Source organism: Gouania willdenowi, chromosome 13 (assembly GCF_900634775.1).
Source record: "Gouania willdenowi chromosome 13, fGouWil2.1, whole genome shotgun sequence".
In the NCBI taxonomy this organism is placed as follows: Eukaryota; Metazoa; Chordata; class Actinopteri; order Blenniiformes; family Gobiesocidae; genus Gouania; species Gouania willdenowi.
In genome coordinates, this window is record NC_041056.1 from 24,933,592 (window position 1) to 24,955,186 (window position 21,595).

At 39.9% G+C, this 21,595-nt stretch overlaps 2 protein-coding genes across 5 annotated transcripts in view; both read right to left on the reverse strand.

The window, feature by feature from the left end:
- Positions 1-3,555: 3,555 nt before the first annotated feature.
- On the reverse strand, positions 3,556-18,683 carry LOC114474919 (glucose-6-phosphate exchanger SLC37A4-like). The gene is made up of 8 exons (XM_028465526.1): positions 18,387-18,683; positions 17,237-17,469; positions 12,722-12,971; positions 11,031-11,189; positions 10,863-10,948; positions 4,985-5,098; positions 4,765-4,903; positions 3,556-3,977 (listed from the first exon to the last, which is right to left on the reverse strand). The coding sequence occupies exons 1-8, from the start codon at positions 18,532-18,534 to the stop codon at positions 3,811-3,813; spliced, it is 1,296 nt and encodes a 431-aa protein (XP_028321327.1). The 5' UTR covers positions 18,535-18,683; the 3' UTR covers positions 3,556-3,810.
- A 1,226-nt stretch (positions 18,684-19,909) lies between these two features.
- LOC114474917 (clathrin heavy chain 1) overlaps positions 19,910-21,595 on the reverse strand; it is a 32,381-nt gene continuing 30,695 nt past the window's right edge. For all 4 annotated transcript variants that reach the window (XM_028465524.1, XM_028465522.1, XM_028465523.1 and 1 more), the window contains one exon: positions 19,910-21,518. In XM_028465524.1, coding sequence (XP_028321325.1) covers positions 21,388-21,518 — 131 coding nt within the window. In that variant the 3' untranslated portion in view covers positions 19,910-21,387. The remainder of the gene's footprint in view (positions 21,519-21,595) is intronic.

The following is a 21,595-nucleotide window of genomic DNA, read 5'->3' on the forward strand; positions in this document are numbered from 1 at the left end:
ATACTGTATTTTTTGATAGTTTCTCATGCTCACTCATGTGGTTCTCTGGTATTCACTAATGACTTATTAGACACATTTATTACAGACTTTACATCCTTTAACACTTTTTGAAAGCAGTCTATATTTGTGGCGCTTGTGATTGGATGATTTTTCATGGTGACTTACGTCGTTCCTTCCGCTGTGGTAGACGTTAAAATCTCAGTTATTAATCTAACAGAACGTGTAACTGTGTCCCATCCTGCTGCTCTTTAGGAAGATAAACTCTGTCACATTTCACAACGTATTTACACCAGTTCTTTGTTTTTTTTCTGCTGGAACGTCTTCATTCATTCATCTCTATTCTGAGTTGTGTCCCGGTTTGTTGCCGCTGTCAGCACTAATCTCGCGAGAACTGCCACTCAGGTCACTTCAGGTGGCAGTTCTCGCGAGGCTAGTGACGGCGTTCAGTTTAGTAAGGCATCTTTTAATTATTATTACATTAAAATACAGGATATTTACGGGAAAATAATAATACGGGAAGATGGCGGGAAAGAGGGGTAAAATACGGGAGTTTCCCGGCCAAACGGGATACTTGACAGGTATGGTCTAAAGTCATGTTTTAACTTGTGACCTTTGGCTTTTCAACACTTTGTTTTTGTTGTTCATCATGAGAACTGGATGTTACCAAACTGATGCCACAACACCTTGTCCTGAAAACTTTCCAGATGACTACTTTTCATACAAACATACATTCCTTTGATAACCAACAGGTTGTGCTTATGAAAATTTAGCTGATTGGTTTGTTAAGGTTTTAGTAGACATTTAAAAAAAATCTTTATACAAGACTCACTTTACCCAAGTATCCAAACACAGCTGGTTATGGATCAAATTAAAAGCTGAACGCATCACACTGCAAATGGAATTCTGACCGATCAACTCCACAGAAGACAGAATTCAGTTTTTAGTTGTTTTAATGGGGTAGTATTTCCCTTTGTCATATTTCCCACTTACAAGTGACAGACCCTTTTCCCTTGTCAGTATTTATGACAACAGAAAAGAAATAAACTTATGTTTTGGGTTAGGATGACATTTTACACACAACTTAAAGCATAGAAGGAAGTTAAGTACATCAAGGTAAATAACAGGCTCTTATTCCAAACCATTCCTGTCAAAGAAGTGGATGGAGACCTAGATTTCTTCATCCTACTCATCTATACACACGACCTATAGGAGACTTCATGGATCCAGAGGAGCCGTCAGATAACACCAAAGGTTCACCCAGCCCGTCTTCTCCTCCTTTCTGAGACCAATTAATTGGCAATACTGTAGGGTCGGCTGATTACTGAGTTGATGGATTTAACAACCATGCAAGGTTAGAAAAAAGGATCCATAATTTCTATATACCTGTAAGTCATTGTAGTAGGTTTTATCTATACTCAGTGTTATGCTCTCGTCTAATTTGGCATTATGTTGAATGATGAGATGTGGAATATAAGAGATGAATAAAGGAATGTACTGAGAAATTGCATCCAATAGATCTATGGATTGAGTAATGTTTTCACTTGATGAGTGAAGATTTGCAAATAAGGTCGACATGGCCTGTACAGAATGGACCAATAAAGCGCTTTTTTAGTTTTACTACTGTTGTTTGTGATACTGTGAATGAATAGATACTATTGCTGGTCAATCGTATTTGTTTTTTACTGTTTAATTGTGCATGTTCTGTGTGTGTGGTTGACGTCGATATGTCTGTCATAATTGTGTTATATCATGTTTATAGATATAAAATGGTTACATTTAAAATCTAATGCAGGAGGAAACTTTTGCCTCTTTCATGGCATTTGGTTATGAACCCTGTTTTATATCAGAGTGTTTGCTGGTGAAAGTTTAAAGACTAAGAGCCTGTAACGTTTATGGGACTTTTAATGACAGAAAAACAGAAAATATGGTAAATTATAATAATACAAATGTGCCATCGTAAAGAGACGAGAAATAAAGCACCATGAGCCCTGAAATTTGAGGGACGTTTGTTAAGAAATCGAGCTTTTTACGATGGACTTTTATGTACGATATGTTAGTGTTGTGTTCAAGACCAAGACTTGCCCGAGACCAGAATGCACCGAGACCAAGACAAGACCAAGACTTTCGGGAGCCGAGACCGAGACAAGCCGAGACCGAGACAAGCCGAGACCGAGTCAAGACCATAATTTGTTTTTTTCAATTTAAAAAATCTATAAATAAATACAATTATGACAAGGTTCGACAGTTAAATAACATTCTCTCTTTAATTTTAGTTTCTTTAAAATACATTTGATGAACAAATAAGGTGCCTGCAAAAAATTAACTAAAATATTAAAACTAAAAATCTGGTTGCTGTAGTATAACTAGAATAATCAATTAACAAAGGTTTCCAACTGTAACTGTAAAAGTGAAACTTTCTGAAATAAAACTACAAACAAGTTGTCATCAGTCTAAAAAACATAGAGCTACAGGTAGATGTGAAACTAAATAAAACAAACTCAAACCCTGGAACAGTCATGTAACAAATTAATCAATAGTTCTAGTTGAGAATTATTATTATTATTCTGGATACAATGGAAACAGAAACTATAAAAAATAATTATATTGTTAACCTGTTTATATTGTGGGGAACATATTATATACATACATGTAATTGGAGTCTAAAGCCACAAAAAAAAACACCACTTTAAAAAGATAATAGACTAATATTAGACCTCTTTACAGTTATTTGACTCATTCTGTGCTAGCGCGATTTGTGGTGATGACGCACTGGTGACGACATAATACAAGATGGCGGCGGCCCAGACTACAGCCGACACTATGTAATAAAGCCTTAAAAGACATGGATATAATGAAAAGAGTGGATGGACAGAGGCATAAACATGCTGACACACACGGACACACACGGACTTATTAAACACGCACAGACCTCAGTAAACGGAACAGGCTTCACCAGAAGGCTGGCACCAGAACCCAGAAGCAGAGTAAGTGCGTCCCCCGTACTGCATCCACAGGCTGTAATATCACCAGTTTATCAGTTTACCAGTTGTTAGAGCTACTGTCTTTACCAGGGAGATAATATTTATTACTGGTGATTGTTTTCTGGAGTTTTACTGGGATTTTTACCGCTGATTAGTTCATATCTCCTTCTGCTCCGCGGTCCAAACTGACACCGTAGCCACACACACGTCACTCAGTCACATTAGGGAAGGTTGTGGTCATTATACGGGGTAGATTAAATAATGAATAAAAGATTGTTTTATCCCGTTCTTCTCCATGTTATTATCACATTATAAAAAAGTTTAAAAATAGCAGGAATTAGTGCCGGTCTCTAACGGTCTTGAGAGAAAATCCCGAGTCCGGGCAGCCCGAGTCCGAGACAAGACCGAGTCAAAATGCTTCAGAGTCCGAGACGAGACCGAGACCTTTAAAATTTGGTCTCGAGACCAAGACCGGTCTCGACTACCACAACACTATAACATATACCATTTAGATTTAGATTTAATGCTTTTTTTCACCTCTATATATGTGGTTAAATGTTGTGTTAAATGTAGGAAAATGTGCTAAATATGAGAAAAGTGAGATAAATAATGAAAATGTGTTAGCTACAACTTTTATACTAATTTTTTACACTTGGCACCCCATATTCTTGTTTTTTTTTATTAATTTCCAGGTGTGAACTATTTGATCAGAATCTGAAGAGCGCACTGGAAGAAGGCTGGAAACTTTGGAACTACGTACTGTAATACTGCAGTATAAAAATATATAGACTTGATAATCCAATCGTGGTTTGTGTTGGTACTGAGGATGTTAGTCCTCCTTCTTAGGCATGTGTCCCATCTTGGTTCGGATGTTGCGTAGCAGGATGAATCCTACAGTGGTGATGAAGCAGATGATCTCAGCCACCCAGAACGCTGTTTCCCAACTGTAGTGTTTGGCAATAGTGCTGAAAGGCAGCCCAGACATGAAGCCCCCAACTATAAACAAACAGATTTATCATCAAAAACAGTAATTTTATTAAATTGTTAAACAGGTGGTGTTCTTTTATATAGCGCTCAGTAATAGTGTAATTCATGGAGATAAATGTGTGTCTTTATTGTTCAATTTAAAAAAATCACTTCAATCCAAAAGAACCTTAAAAAAAAAAAAATAGTTGCACTTTTTCTTTGATTAAAAGTTTTTTATTATTATTAAAGTCATGTTTTTTGTATTTGGGCCATTTTATTGGTATTACATTTGTGTCTATTATTCAATCAAAAAATTAAAAAATTCAATGAAACTTTGAACTCAAAAAAATAAAATAAATTTGCCCCCAAAAATTGCGTTTGAACACAACTTTTCTTTGATTGAAGTGAAAATGGTTTTGAAACTTTTTTTTTTTTTTGATTAAATCATTTTAACACAAACATTCAGACATGTTTGAGTGACAAGTCTCTACACCAATGACACATTTTCAGTTGAAAACAAACTTTACTTCAATCAAAAAACATTTTCAATCAAAGAAAAAAAAGTGTTAAAATGGAATTATTTGGGTCTCAAATATTTTTTTTTTTTTTTTGCATTTGAACACTTTTTTGTTCTTTGAAAATATTAATTTTTGATTAAAGTCAATTTTCCTGCGACACTGATTAACAGGAACAAGTGGGTCTGAAAATGGATGGATGAAGTAAACTTTTTTGAATGAAAATGTGTTGTTTTTTTAATTGAATAATAAAGACACAAATATAGTTATCTAATTGTGTAAAGAGGAATACTATGACTTACTGTTGGCCGTGAGCGACACTATAGCATGTGATGTCCCACAGTAGTTGGATGGGGCGCTCTCACTGGCTATGAGTCCAAACAAAGCTTTTGGTCCATAGGAGGAAAAACCAAATACGGCCCCTAAGATGAGGATCCACACCTACAAAGGAGAGGATGCCCATCACGATGAAGCTTATTATATGACGCTACCTTGTTAGCATCTCTGTGTGATGAATGCTACCTTTGAGCTGTCAGATGTTACTGTGGTTCTGAACAGAAACATGGACACAAACATTCCAGACATCATGCTGATCAGGATGAAATGGCGAGGATTGCCGTAGGTTCTCATTCCGTGCTGTAACAAATATATAAATATTGATTTATTTGTGATGGTAAAACACACGTTGAGAACTTGATGTTTGAAAACTTTAAAATACTTGATGAGACTTTGTTACTATTTAGTTTAAAAAAAGAAAAACTAGACTATCCAACAAAAAACTAGGGGTGTCTGATACAACTTTTTTTAATTCTGATACAATACTGATAGTGCATCCTTCTGTGTTGGCCAATATCGATCTGATGCGATATCAGCAGTGTTGGGAGTAACTAGTTAATTTTGTAATATATTACAGTAATATATTCCTTTTTGAAGTAACTCAGTTGTGTAACGCATTACAAAAGTGAAAAGTGGTAATAAAAGTATATTACTAGTTACAATTAAAGTATATCAAGTTACATCCATATTTCATTTAAGTGCATATTTGCTTTGTTTTCTCACTGTTTGCAATTATTTGAGGAAAAAAAAAGATGATCCACACACGTTTATTACTTATTTTACAGTGTGTAATGTTAGAAATCATGAGTAGGCGTCAAGAAAAACTGACCAATCTATTATTAATAAATGGGTTACATACATTTTAACTTTGAACATACGAATATTTTTCAATGGAATAAAAACATAAATCAGAAAACCCTGAAAAATAACCTTAACAAATCCAATAAAAACAATATACATTATATGAGAGATTTTAGATAAAATCCCATATTTTTCTCTCTTTTTTCCTGATATTGGACCAATATCAGATCAGGACACCATTACACAAAACATTGTGTCAACTTGAAAACACTTCCTCTTTAAAATGTCCAGTGCATAAAATCAACAAAGTAAAACACAAGACAAAGTAGACAGAAAATAACATCAATATAGGTGGAGTTTTAAAATACACTGTAGGCTCAGTTTAAACTCTGTTCAATGGTCCAAAGTGTTGTTGGAACTTAAAGATGGGTGTATAAAAATGTCCAAAATGTATCTCACACTTAATCCCTCATTCCTACAAGTCTGCACTGTTTAAATTACATCCCTGTATCTGACACTGAGCTATTTCTGTAGTTTTTTTTTTTTACTTTTTAGACTATGACAGTCTCCTGCCGAGTAGGGCCTGTTTTGTCTTTTCCGTGGTGTTGTGACTTGTATTGCAGGTACCTGACTGGTGGGCGGAGCCTTGTTAGACTGACTGGGAGCACCTGGCCAGTCACCAGTGGATGGACTATTTAAAGATTCACTGTCAACTCCTCAGGGGTTGATTTTCTGCTCCATTCTGGTGGCTCCTTGTTTTTGCTTGGTTAGCATTTGGCCTGATTTTGGTTTAGTTTGTGTGGTTTATTGTGATTAAATCCTTTAACTTTACTTGACTGTGTACCTCCTTTTCTTTGTCGTGGCTCAACAAGCCAGGTCGTGACAAGGTGGGGGCATGTCTGTTCCTGGGTTCTTAAATATAACTTTTTGGTAAGTTAGTTTGACAGTTTGTGAAATAGTCATGTGTGTAATTTGTTGGTGTGTTTGAGTGCATACTAATTGGTTGTTAGTCATTCAGTTGGTTGGTGTATAAAGTTTATTCTTATTTGACTATTGATATAATGTTTAGCAGTGCATGAATTAGAGATTGTGAGTGATTGTTGAGCACTGTTGGAGGTATGCAGATATGGCTAAGGGATTCATTGGTTTACATTAAAGGTGGTTTTTCTTTTCTCTCTTTCGCTCTCTCTCTATTTCCTGATAGGTTGGGTGGTACAGTGTCATATGGTGCGTGTATTGTTTGAGTGTACAATCCCCTGCTAGGTATAACGGCGTGACCCCTTTGGGTTCGTCGCGTTTGTTTTTTTCTGTTGTGCTGCAGGTACGTGGATAGAGCTTTTGCTCGGCAGCATGGCCTTGGTTTCGGGGGAGTTGCCATTATGAATGGTCGCTTTTTCCATACCAGTGGTATTCAGTGAATAAATACCCGCCACGGTACTGCATGAAGACTAGGGGTGAGGGAAGTTAGGTAAGCTTTGAAATAGGTAGGTCAGATAGGGGGATTGTGCGCTTTTTGGGTACAGGTACCGTTTTGGCAGTTATGCTAAGTTTTTGGAGCTATTGGTTGTTCTTGTAGGTCTCTGGTTTTTCGGTGTAATGGCAGGGATAATTGAGTTTGTTAACTCTCCTTCGGAGGAGGTAATGGAGGAATTCAGTAAAGATCAGCTGTTAAAAATAGCAGAGTATTATCACGTTGATGTTCCTGATAATCGCTTGAAGGGTAACATCAAGAGTATTTTAAATGCATGTTTAATTGAGAAGGGTGTTTTGTCTGTCAGTCAAGAATGACCTCCCTTTACGGTTAAAGTTGCTGACGTGGCGCCTCCATGGACAACCGGTGGGTTAACGTTTGAGCAACAAAAAGAGCTGCTTCTGTTACAACTTGAGCACGACAAAATAAAACATGCTGTGGAAGTGGAAAAATGGTTGACTGTGGAAAAGATGCGCTCCCAAACCGAGCAGGCAAAACTGTCAGTGGAGCAGTTGAGGCTTGAACTGGTAAATTGCCATCTTGGGGATATTGCTGTGTACATTAAAACATGCCACACTTGTCAACTCACTGGCAAACCAAATCAGGGTATGGCACCGGTTCCACTGTACCCTATTCCAGCTTTAGGACAGCCTTTTGAGCATTTGATAATTGATGTGGGTCCCTTATCCCGTTCCAAATCTGGTGCGGTTTATCTTTTCACAATAATGTGTTTAAATACCCTTTATCCAGCTGCTTATCCGCTGTGCACAATAACGGCTAAATCTGTGGTTCGTGCCCTCTCCCAGTTCATTTCAATTTTTGTGATTCCAAAAATTATTCAAACTGATCAGGGATCAAATTTTTCTTCCCACCCGTTCTCTCAGGTGTTGAAGCACCTTCATGTTAAACACAATCGAGCCTCCGCTTATCACGCCCAAAGTCAGGGAGCACTAGAACGTTTCCATCAGACTCTTACGTCACTGTTGTGGGCTTATTGTACCCAGATGGCAGCCGATTGGGAAGAGGGGCTGTCCTGGCTGATGCTGGCTGCAAGGGAGGTGATGCAGGAGAGCACCGATTTCAGCCCTAACGATTTGGTGTTTGGACATACTGTGCGTGGTCCGTTAACCTTATTGTATGACCAGTTGAGGGAAGCGGAGTCTCCCAGGAATGTTTTCAATTATGTTAATGGTTTTCGGCACAGGTTATATGCATCCGGAGAGCTGGCAAAATGAAACCTGATGGCTGTGCAAGATAAAATGAAAAAACTGTATGAACGCCGTGTTTTCAGTGTGGGAGACCAGGTGTTGGCTTTACTGCCTATAGTCACTTCCCCATTTCAGGCCAAATTTACTGGGCCGCACAGGGTATTAGAAAACGTGTCTGAGCATAATTACATTATCTCCACTCCCAAGCGCAGGACAGCAACCCAATTGTGTCACAAATCTGCTCAAACCATATTACAATCGAGGGTTTGATTCTTCTGCAGCTCGGGCTCAACCCTCTCTGCAGCCTGCGCATCCAGCATGTTCAGTGGGGAGAGTGTCCACAGTGTTTGCTCCTCATACTGTGGCGTCAGAGTTGGAGGATGGGTTGTCAGGTCTTGATACTGCTGTACTGCAGGGCCGTCTAAAGAACTCAGAGTCACTGAGTAAATTACATGTGCTACTGGGCCAGCTCTCTGAATCACAACAGGCAGATTTGTCTGGGCTCATCCACGCGTTTCCTTGTCTGTTTGGAGACACTCCCACTCAGACACCTCTCATGATATCAATGTTGGAGATGCTCAACCCATCCGGCAGAGATTTTATCGGGTAAATCCCGAAAAAAGGAAACATCTGGAGGCCGAAGTGAAACATATGTTGGAAAATGGAATTGCTGAACCCTCATGTTCAAGTTGGGCATCACCTTGCATCCTGGTCCCTAAACCTGACAACACCCTAAGGTTTTGCACAGATTTTTGCAAGGGGAATGCGGTAACTAAGCCTGATTCGCTTCCACTTCTACGAATGGAAGATTGTATTGACCAGGTTGGACATGCTAACTATGTTAGTAAATTTGACTTACTAAAGGGCTATTGGCAGGTCTGTCTGTCGGAAAGAGCACGTGAAATTTTGGCAATTATAACTCCAAATGGGTTATTTTCTTAGACTTGTGACCAAGGTTTTAGGGGATTTGGATGGTTGTATAGTCTATTTGGATGATGTAGTGGTTTTTACTGATAATTGGAATACTCATCTGGAGCGCATTCAGGCTTTATTTAGCCATTTAGCCGAGGCACAGTTGACAGTCAACCTTGCAAAGTGTGAATTTGCAAGGGCAACAGTGACATACTAGTGTTGAGTGGTTGGCCAAGGGGTGGTTTGCCCAGTACAGGAGAAAGTAAGAGCTGTTAAGTGCTATCCTGCACCTACTACAAAAAATGAACTTATGTGTTTCCTGGGCCTTGTGGGCTATTATAGAGGTTTCTGTAGAAACTTTTCTGAAGTAGTGGCTCCACTCACTGACTTGTTAAAAGGTAAAATAACTTTTGTTTGGTCCACTGCCTGCCAACAGACCTTTGAACAGGTGAAGGCACTGTTGGTTGAGGCCCCAGTTTTGGCTGCCCCACAGTTTGAGCGACCCTTTGCCCTGCAGGTGGATGCCAGTCACATGGGAACTGGTGCAGTTCTTTTGCAGGCTGATGACCTGGAGGTTGACAAACCTGTGAGCTTCTTCTCAAAGAAGTTTATCTCATATCAATTGAATTATTCTACCATCGAAAAAGAGGCTTTGGCATTGATTTGGGCTCTCAAGCATTTCGATGTTTGTGGTTTCTGGCGTTGTGCCTTTAGTGGTTTACACGGACCACAACCCCTTAACATTCCTTAATTCTCTGCAGTGTCCGAACCAGAGACTGATCAGGTGGTCTCTATTGTTACAATCATATTGGTTAGATATTCGATATATTAAGGGTTCAGACAATGTAGTTACAGATGCACTGTCAAGAGTTCCTTAATTTCCTAGCTGATGTGTACAGTATTGCCTGTCAGTTTGTTTCTCTCCCATGTCACTTCTCCTTTCCCCTCTTAAATTGCTTTCTACTCGATCCAGGTTGCCGAGGGTTATGGAGTGTAGTGGCAAGTTTAAAAGATGGTTGATGGGCATCAGGTTAGTCTGGAGAGATGTTAAGGCAATGTTTGATTTTGCTGGGGGCCCCATTTTTTATGGAGGAGGGTGTGACAGTCTTCTGCCTAGTAGGGCCTGTTTTGTCTTTTCCGTGGTGTTGTGACTTGTATTGCAGGTACTTGACTGGTGGGCGGAGCCTTGTTAGACTGACTGGGAGCACCTGGCCAGTCACCAGTGGATGGACTATTTAAAGATTCACTGTCAACTCCTCAGGGGTTGATTTTCTGCTCCATTCTGGTGGCTCCTTGTTTTTGCTTGGTTAGCATTTGGCCTGATTTTGGTTTAGTTTGTGTGGTTTATTGTGATTAAATCCTTTAACCTTACTTTACTGTGTACCTCCTTTTCTTTGTCGTGGCTCAACAAGCCAGGTCGTGACAATACTTCTTGTTCTTATGAACCAGTTTAATGCTCTCTACTCATTATTGTGCTCAAATAATAACCACACAAAAACCAAGAGATTAAACATTATGTTACTAAAGGCAATTCTACATTTCTGAATATTCATTTTATTTATAAACCAATGACAATGAAAGTAAATGGGACAGATTCACTGAATATTTGGTGAGTGTAATAATATTTTTGACAACATATAACAGCTGATGAAGGTAAAGAGGAAAGACTCACTTTGGCCACTGCCTTGTCTGAAAAATACCCAGCAGCCAGATTTCCCAGCAGGCCTCCCACCTCCACGGCGCTAATGTATGAGCTACCTATGGAAAACCATCCAGTGATCCACAAGGAACAAAATAGGAATAGTACATATTCTCCGCATACTGGAGGTGAGCTCCATACCCATCAGGTTAGACTGGCCCTTCTCCTGGATGAGGAACAGCTGACCCCAGTCCATGCAGGCCGTCATCACCCCAAACACCACCAAGTTGGACACAGACAGCAGCCACAGGTACGGAGACAGTAGGAACTCAGACAGAGTGCTGTCATTACTGGAGGATCCTGAGGAAGAGCAAAGAAGTGACTAAGTCAGGGTTTTTCAACCTTGGGGTCATGACCCCATGCGAGGTCGCCTAAAATGTCTAGGAATTCATTAAAAAAATACTCATTAAAAGGCCCATGTTAGACTAAATCAACTTTTCTGTGCTTTAAACATCATAAAAGTGCTATTTGGGCTTCATACACATGCCCAAAGTGTTTATTTCATTGAATCCCTCAATGGTTGGTTAGAGGGTGATTTGCTCCTTTCTTACTGCAGGGTGAGCCCAAACACCTCGCTCCAATTTGATGACGCGTTCCCACTTTGATGACTAATTTGACGGGGCACTGAGCTGGAGAAGCCACGCCTCCAGGAAGCTCTCTGCCGTGATTGACATGTAATCAGACACACCCACGAAGGTGAGCATGTCAGCGTCCTTCGTGCAGTGCTATGTATGTATTTTCTACAGTCTATGTATGTACCGGCAAACGCCCCGCCCCCACATTCTGTCTCATGTTTATAAAGCAGCATGAGCTCAGCTACGGAGTGGGTGGGGGGAGGAGGATGGGCCGTCCTCTGTCCCTACGTCACCTTGCAGGGAGGAGGAAGTCAGTGTCCCATCTATAGACACGCCCACACATGAATATGCATAAGTAGGCCGCAAATCAGCCTGTTTGTGTAGAATTGCTCAGAAAGTGACTTTTCAGAGGCTAAAACTCTGGAAAACAGGCGAGTTTGGGAAAATAAACCTCAAATACTATGTTTTTGAGGTTCTTAGAACAAATGGAGATGATTGAAAAATAGCATGACATGGACCTTTAAAATTGTTTTAATTTTTTTTGTAATATTTTTTCCAAATAAAAACACCACACACAATCTCTGTAAACTGTATTAAATCCTTTCAAGTTCTCAAATATAAATGTAGTTCAAATATAATGCAGTTTAAAAATATCTGAGCCTACACACCTCTCCAAGTACCCCTGACTGCAGTCTGCAGTTCGGGGCGGAGCTCAACGCTGCTCAACGTCGGCATGCTATTGGCTTTCTGTCCACAGTTTGGGGTGGAGCTCAATGCGGCATGCTATTGTGCTGTGTGATTCTTATACAGTTCAAAATAATAAACTGAACGCGATTGGTTTATTGAACCTGAAGGCTGCAGTCATGGACTTCTCCACCTTGTCACTTTGTGCTCTAATCCTGGCTACTAAGTATTTGTAAAAAAAAAAAACTAAATCTGGAGGAAAAAAATGTCCCTGGGGTCACCAGAAATTTGTGATATCAAAATGGGGTCACAATCCCAAAAAGATTGAGAACCACTGAACTAAGCCTGTGTTTTCCTCAGAGGCGTGGCCTAAAGACTGGGATGGTGGGATTGATCCTCACTGACCATCACGCCTGTGCATGTGCATCAGACACTGAGTGAGTGCAGAGTCCACTGAGCCTGTAACCTTTGGCACCAACACTCGGTCTACATGCTGTATTGACAACACTGTGTACCATACATACGGATGGACCGTCTAACCACAACATGGTTTAAAGCTTCAGTCATTCTCACCAGCTTTGTCCTTCTTAGCTGCTGCTGCTGCTCCAATGTTGGGCAGCCCCACGTCTTTGGGCTCATTCTTGATCACCAGCAGACACACGAAAGACACAGCGACGCAGGTCAGACCAGAAACAGACAGGATGGTCCTCCAGCTGTAGGTCTGGGTCAGCACAGTGGCAATGATGGGCCCAACACTGCCAGCCAGGTTCATACTGCAGGTCAGGATGGCCCACCACGTCCCAAACTGAGACGGCTCGAACCACTGATGACAGATGAAGCAGATCCATTATTACAACTGAACAATAAAGTGAATTTATTAACATAATCTACATCACACAGGCTGAATATTATGGCCTTGGGTTCCTTTGGGGCCCTCCAGCGTCATTTGCTTAAGGGTGCCAAATTGCACCCCCAATTTTTTTTTTTATATATTGTATTTAAAAATATATACACATCAAACACACCCTTTACAATCACTGTACACGTTTTCTCTTAATTGAATATTAATATTGAAAATTTGTAACCATACCAGCTAATCTTCTGCCCATATTTAGATTTATTTTATTTTAATTATTGTTCTATTCTATATAATTATATTGTTTTGTTTGCACATTGTCTTCTTTGGTTTTATGATTTGTGTTACTGACTAGTAAAACCAAACAGGAAAGTAGAAATGTCTTTGAACTGAAACTTTTATATCTTATTTTAACTTTTGATTGCACTGATTTGCATTACTTTTGGATTTTGCACCATTTTTATTACTGTTCCCTCAAGACATTGCATTAACAGTGTTGTATTGTATTATAGTGTATTTTTCTACATTTTAAAAATGAAAATTTTTTAATGGTTTGTTGTGTCGCAGAATTGCATTGTTTTGTCTTGATATTTATAATAGATCATGTGTACACACATTGTGTATAGACTTAATAAGTTATTTAGCTTTGGGCACCAAAAAGCCTAGGGCCCTGAGTAATAGTAATGAAAATGTATTTATATTTATCTTTCGACAGTGTTTGTTTTTAATTGTTTTTGTTTAATTCCTTATTAGAAATCAAAGCAGATATAAAGACTATAATAATTTCTTTAGATCACAATCAGACTGGTGAAGGTAATTCACATCTGTAGCCACAGGATCTCCCTTGGCCGCAAAACCTTCAGTTAAATTCCCATGAAGTAATGTAATTAATTGTCTTGCCCAAGGACACAAAGGTCAGATTAAATTAAATTGTCATTGAAATAATAAAACAAAGAATTAACTCATTGGGATTGAGAGAAATGCTAAGTCAAAATTCATCTTAGAACTGAAATGTAACCCTCGTAAAACTGTCCAATATGACAAAGTTCATTATCAGCCATTAAAATTGGAATTTATCTATAAATTGGCTTCAAGGTTGACGGATTAAACACTCCTCCACAACAACAGAGGGGTATTCCATAAAGGAGGGTTAACAAACTCTGAGTCTATCCATAAACTCTGGGTCAACATACCCAGCGATGTAAACTCTGGGTATCTGATTCCATTACAGCTGGTATGAAGTGGGTCAATCAACCCTGAGTATGTAAACCTTGGGTTACTGACGTGGACGCGCGCGATAAAAAACCATCATCAATGGATCGAAGATGACTTGAGCTGCCATGGCAACCAAACGGAAGAGAGTGATTTATTCACCCTAATGGGTGAAAAAAGCCGGTGTTTGAGGAATATGAGCCTGTTCTAAAGGTGTGTTCAGTCTTCAGTGACAATAGTGGCTTAAATCACCCGTAATTAGTCACACTTTTTGGTCGCTTCATCACTTTATTACTTCAGTGACGTGACGAGCGGTGAATAGAATGAATAAAATGTGTTTGAGGAGACGTGGCAGCAGCATAGGATGGCTGTATAGAGAGTCCTCCCGTTACACTGGCTATAAAGACAGTGACTGCCGCTTGATATCGAATCAATTATATTGATTTTTAATGTGTCGCCAGAATCATCTCAATGTCCTAAAAAATGTCATTAAAAACACAGAAGCGGGACACGAACCCACAACCCTTTACTGCCTAGCGCAGCGTCACAGTTCACTGCGCCATCATGACGCATGATCTACAGATTTAACTGTCTAACAATATAAAACATCACTCGAGCCTAAAAAGTGGATTCATTTAAATGATCATCTCCTCCTTTATATCATCCACTGGTTTGTATTCAGTGAACTTTACTACAGACGTCAGTAGATGTTTTAATGCAGATCAACCTCTCAGTGACTTTCACTTAATGCTCTGTATCCACAATATGTATATATATAGAAAACTACCGTTAGCACACACAAAACAAAAGTGAAGCAACACAACATTAGTAATGATGTGAACACGTCTGTGGTGTGTGATGTTAATAATGAGTTTCAGAAAAGAGTGTTAAGGTTCATTAAAGTGTTCAGGTGGGCGGAGCCAGGTAGAAACCCAGGGTTTCTTTGATAAAACCTGCCAGCGACCGGGTTTAGTTCACGGACAATGTTGCCATGGTAACATACTCAGAGAAGAACATACCTCGTGTTTAGGAATGAGATACTCAGAGTTTCCCTCATTTGAGCCTGAACATACTCAGAGTTTGAACATAACCCGCTTTATGGAATACCCCTCTGGTGTCAGTGTGTGGCTTTATGTATTTATTGGTGTTGCCAACATTTCTGAAAATATAAGGTATAACATGGCTCTCTAAAGGCATCAAACATTGAATTAAATATAATCCTGAATCACATGGTGCTAACCCCTAACCCTACAAACAAATCATATTACTGTGTTTTACATGCGTTCAGTTTCAGTGCTTCCTAACATCAGAGTAAAAAACAACATTTTAGTTTTTATCTGTGTTTATTATTGTATTATCAGTTTTAATATTAATATCTATTAATATGTTTTACATTTGATAAAAGCATGTGTCAGTAGTATTAGTGAACAAATTATCAGTTCATTAGTGTAACCCAACTTATTTATACGCCCCTTGTATTACACATCCACATTTACTCACTTGCTTTTATTTGTTTACTTTGTTTTCATACCTATTTGTTTACATGTGTTTCTGCTGCTGCCTCTGGTTTGTAAACGAGAACTGGTTCTCAAACAATTTTCACCTGGAAAATTAAAGGTAAATAAAATGGAATAAAAATCTTGAATACTTCCCCAAAAAATTCCAGATACACAATCCAGTTTTCCTGCATGAATGTTTACTTCTGGACTGTAAATTCAATGCTCTAGTTTGCGTACTGTCATCGGTAGGCCGTTTCATTTAAGCGGTTGGAGGAACAGAGCAGAGCTGAGGCCACGTTTCCAGGTGCAGACCAAAGTGTATTTATTAATGACTTCAAAATAGAAAAGTCTTTACGAGAAAATAGGCAAAAAACAAGGTTAAAACATGTGCAGCGCTCCAACCATAGCTCACTTCATGCAGCATTCTCTCCCAACAATGCAGCTGAGCAGCTTTTATAGGCCGACAGATGATTAAGCCCCAGCCTATTCTGCAGCACAGGAAAGTTCTTAAAAACCACAATTTTATTCTTCCACACTATACATTACAAATCCATCCATCCATCCTCTTCCGCTTTTATCCGGGGCAGGGTCGCGGAGGCAGCAGTCTCAGCAGAGATGCCCAGACCTCCCGATCCACGCACACCTCCTCCAGCTGTTCTGGGGGGACCCCTAGGCGACACCAGGCCAGCTCAGAGACATAGTCCCTCCAGCGTGTCCTGGGCCTTCCACGAGGCCTCTTCCCAATAGGACATGCCTGAAACACCTCCCGAGGGAGGCGACCAGGAGGCATCTGAAACAGATGCCCGAGCCACCTCAGCTGGCTCCTCTTGACTTGAAGGAGCAGCGACTCTACTCCGAGCTCCTCCCGAGTGACTGAGCTTCTCACCCTATCTCGAAGGGTGCGCCCAGCCACCCTGCGAAGGAAACTCATTTCGGCCGCCTGTATCCTCGATCTTGTCCTTTTGGTCATTACCCAAATCACATGACCATACGTGAGGGTAGGAACGTAGATCGATCGGTAAATTGAGAGCTTTAACAATGTAAAAACATTTCATAACCTCTACCAAATAGCTCCCTCTTCACCACAACAGTCCAATACAGCGACCGCATCACTGCTGACGCCGCACCGATCCATCTATCGATCTCAAATTTAACAATGTAAAAACATTTCATAACCTCTACCAAATACATATGTTTTATTAAGTTAATTGTATCTATATTAAAAACAAACAACTAATTTAGCACAACATTTAAATCAAACACCCCTCCTGCTCCTCACACAATGGTCCCTCCTGGAACCTTCTTAAGGTGCTCCGGCTCTCTGGGGAATCTTTTAGCCGGTACACCTGGGACTAGACCAGAGATAAAAATGATACATTTTACATTTAGTTTCACTCATACTTTACTCTCTGTTGCAGGTCCACAACCATGGGGAAGACAATCAATAAACATTTGTTTACAAAAGATAATGTGCATGCGTCTTTTGTCCAACAAGTAATGGACTTGCTTCATTACACGTACCTTTCTGAGCAAGCGACCACATGGAGGCCAACCCAGGCCTTGGCCCAATCCATTGAGAAACCACAGTGCAGAGAAGACAGCAACGGTAGAAGACCAAGAGAAGACCACGTTGATGCCTCCCACCATGAACAGACCAATGGAGAAGAGCCAGCGAGCGCTGATCTGGTCTGAAAGCACTCCGCTGATAAACTTACTGATGGCGTAGGCCAGAGACTGACTGCTGGTGATCAAACCTGTGCACACAGTGGATGAAGATGCACATAATAACAAGGTTCTGATGGTCAACCTGTCATACAGAGATTATCATCATCATTATCAAGGCTATACATGTTTAAAAAGCCATACTGGAAGTTCATATTGTTTCCGCTCATTCTTTCTGTCATTGTTTTAACCAACACCACATTACCTGATGAGTAATAGACTATAGGACCACATGCAAACAAAGGCAGGATGACGAAAACTATGACAATATTGATTTACGTATTGTAAGAAAAAAATTGTCATTAGAATTAGGGCTGGGCGATTTGGAACAAAACTCATATCTCAATATGCTTCCTCAAAATGGCAACATACAACATAAATCTCAAGACTAGAAAAACAATTCGGGGTTAAATTTGCAGATGAAAAATGCCGCACAAGCATTTGAGAAGCATTCTGAGAAGAAGCGAAAGCAGTAACTCCTAAAATGAGTATTTTAATTCAAAATAAGCTATAAAAAATAACTATCAATATAAATATAGACCATATTGTAATTTTATGTATCGCCAAAATAGAATACTTGATATATCTTCAATCTTGATGTATTGCCCAGCCCTAATTAGAATAAAAAGATTTTGAGGCTGTAATTGGATTAAAACAGTTTTCATTCAATCAGTTTGGGAGGTGGTGCCAAACAGTGTAAAAGGGCGGGACATTTTGTTAAATGAGCCAATCAGCAGATTCACCCTAGTAAACAAGTGATTAATACCAGTTAATAAATGAAAATAAAAGTAAGTTAAAACTAAATCTTAAACAGAACTGAGCAAAATCACTGTTAATCAAGTTTTATGATTGTAGACCAAAACTAAAAGGTAAATTAGGTCTAAAACTAAAATAAGTTTTTATTAAAGGACTAAAACAAAGTGAAACGTTATAAGTCAGAGTCTCATACCCAAGTCATCCATATCCAGCTCAATTTCTTCCATCACAGAGGGCATGACAAAGGAGAAAGTCTTCCTGTTGAAGTAGTACAGTGTGTATCCCACAAACATGGCCATAAATATAGTCCCTCTGTAGTATCCATAACCCTGGGTAGCCATGGCAACAGGTTTAGTCCAACCGAGTAAAGGCACCAGAAAACCTGAAGACAGTCCAAGAGAAGAGTGAGTCTGTGCTGGTCGGACAGACTGGTGCTGCCTGTGACACTGAACTTTGCTTCAGGATCCATTGCTTTTAAGCGGAGAAGTGTTTGCAATCAGCTCGGAGGGTAAATGGTTAACTTGTGCAGTGAGAAGAAGTGGCTAAAAACAGATCATAATCAGTGTGTGCGTGCTGCAAGAAATGTGAGAGAATTGAGCAGATCACTTTGTCTTTAAATAAGCTGAGAATTTTGGTCTAAAGTAATGTTTTAACTTGTGACCTTTGACTTTGTTTTTGTTGTTCATCATGGGAACTGGATGTTATTTAGGGTAACTCTGCACGGCTTGATGATTTACAGAGATATCAATATGTTGACAAATCAAACTGATATTTACCTCACAGTTATTGATCATTATCAGGGGTCGAACCAGGTGTTTAACACACGCCCCATTTAATATAGGTCAACAGGATATTTGTTTCTATAGAAGATTTGATTAGGAAGACATGAGGTCAAGCTGGGGTCAATTACATTTTCAAATATAAATAATAATGCATCATTTTTATATAGCATTTTTTTTGGGGACTGAAAGCCACTTTACATAAGACAAACATGAATAAAGAGAAACAAAGATATAATGGGCAAAAAAGTAAAAGTAAAAACTTTGACCATTCACTGCCATTCGGTCCAAATGAAAAGAACCAATCAGATGCCTTCATGTCTCGTCCCGCCCACTCCCACCTCTTTCCATTCCTTCTCCTGCGTGTGCACTCATCACAGGACATGGAAACACAAAGCACAAACAAGGCATCTGAGGGGATTTAAAAGTGATGAAGATGTTGCTGTATTTCTATTGGTCAGGGCTTTTTTTTTTTTTTTTTTGCTTCAGATTTACGTTCAAGCGTGTGGGGCGCGGCTTTAGACGGACCGACGGAAGGGGGTGGAGCTTAGAGGTCTTCCTAAATTTCATCAGCTTTCCAACATTGCACCTTTATATCATTGTATCATCTTGCTTTAATACTCATGTTAGCAGTTAATTCAATGCCTGAAATTAGCACTTTTCTTACCAAACTGACGCCACAACACCTTGTCCTGAAAACTTTCCAGATGACTACTTTTCATACAAACATGCATTCCTTTGATAACCAACAGGTTGTGCTTATGAAAAATTAGCTGATTGGTTCGTTAAGGTTTTCGTAGACATTTTAAAAAAAAATCTTTATACAAGGCTCACTTTACCCAAGTATCCAAACACAGCTGGTTATGGATCAAATTAAAAGCTGAACGCATCACACTGCAAATGGAATTCTGACAGATCAACTCCACAGAAGACAGAATTCAGTTTTTAGTTGTTTTAATGGGGTAGTATTTCCCTTTGTCATATTTCCCACTTACAAGTGACAGACCCTTTTCCCTTGTCAGTATTTATGACAACAGAAAAGAAATAAACTTATGTTTTGGGTTAGGATGACATTTTACACACAACTTAAAGCATAGAAGGAAGTTAAGTACATCAAGGTAAATAACAGGCTCTTATTCCAAACCATTCCTGTCAAAGAAGTGGATGGAGACCTAGATTTCTTCATCCTACTCATCTATACACACGACCTATAGGAGACTTCATGGATCCAGAGGAGCCGTCAGATAACACCAAAGGTTCACCCAGCCCGTCTTCTCCTCCTTTCTGAGACCAATCCCATCACTCATTAAAGGAGGAGGAGCAGTGGACGAGGACAGACAGACGTGTAGGGTCTCCATCTAAATGTTCTCATTTCAATATGTTCATATCTGTACAGGAAAAAGAAGGAATGGTGACAAAAGGGAAACACCACAACACCAGGCATACACAACCTCAGCAGGACAAGGGTTCAGGGTCAACACGCACATACGCACGCACACGCACGCACACGTCAGGGCCCTGGGGTCGGTTTGGTAGCCGTGGTTCCGTTCTTGCACGTACACAAATACAGCCTCACACAAACACTGTACACGGCACGAGAGGTCACCTACACACATGAAGCTAATGACGATATCTAGAGGGTAGATTGTACAGCCTGTGGCAGGCTGAAAGGGCGACAATGTGACGTGTGTTATTAACCTTATTTAGTCCTTTAAATCACACTCGCAAACACACGCACACACACACACACTCAGTCACGAACTGACTTATGTCCGTGCGCATTTAAAACTCCATAAAGCTACACGCCTGTGAAGAATATACTATCATTACTTAGGGTTACTAGCTATAGCCATTGGCATGGCATTACATGTTTAATAATATATGTAGCCTTTCCTTTTTTTTTTTACTTAGAATATACAACGAAATGCATCATACAGACAAACGAGACAATGCAAGCTGTTCACATGTTCAGTACATCAAAAGTAAGAGCTTCTCTACATTAACGTCTTCATGAGTGCAAAGTCCAATGCTCCTCCACCGACTTCAAAGGTTCGCTGCTGAGCTTTAGCAAGTCCACTTCAGCACAAATCAATAGAAAAAAAAAACACATAACATGAAGAGAAACAAAGATTTCTACATAGGTCTTTATAAATATGGAATGTTGAAAAAACATGTTCAAACAATACAAATCAAACCTTCAATGCCTTCAGAGTGTTTTTTTTTTAAAGACGACGACACAATTCAAAAGGAACTAATAGTAAATGTAGTGGGCTGTTGCTTTGCTTGTGGCCCCCGTTGTGAGTAGAAGACCATTGGAAGCTGGTGAGGAGCACAAAAAGAGAGGGAAAGATGGAAGGAGGGTGTGTGTGTTGGGGGGGGGGGGGGCTAGGACGTTGGTCAGGGGGGGAGGAGCGTTCACATGCCGTAGCCGAAGCTGGGTTGTGGTGCCGGGGCGTAGCCTGGAGCTGCTGTGTAGTTGTAGTTGTAGGTCTGCTGAGGAGGCACCGCCACGTTGGGTCCTGCTGTGAGCATGAGCTGAGGTGTGCCTGTGACAGAACGATCAACATTAGACACAGGTCATGAATCACAATCAGGCCTTGGTCCTCGGATAGGAGGCTGAGGA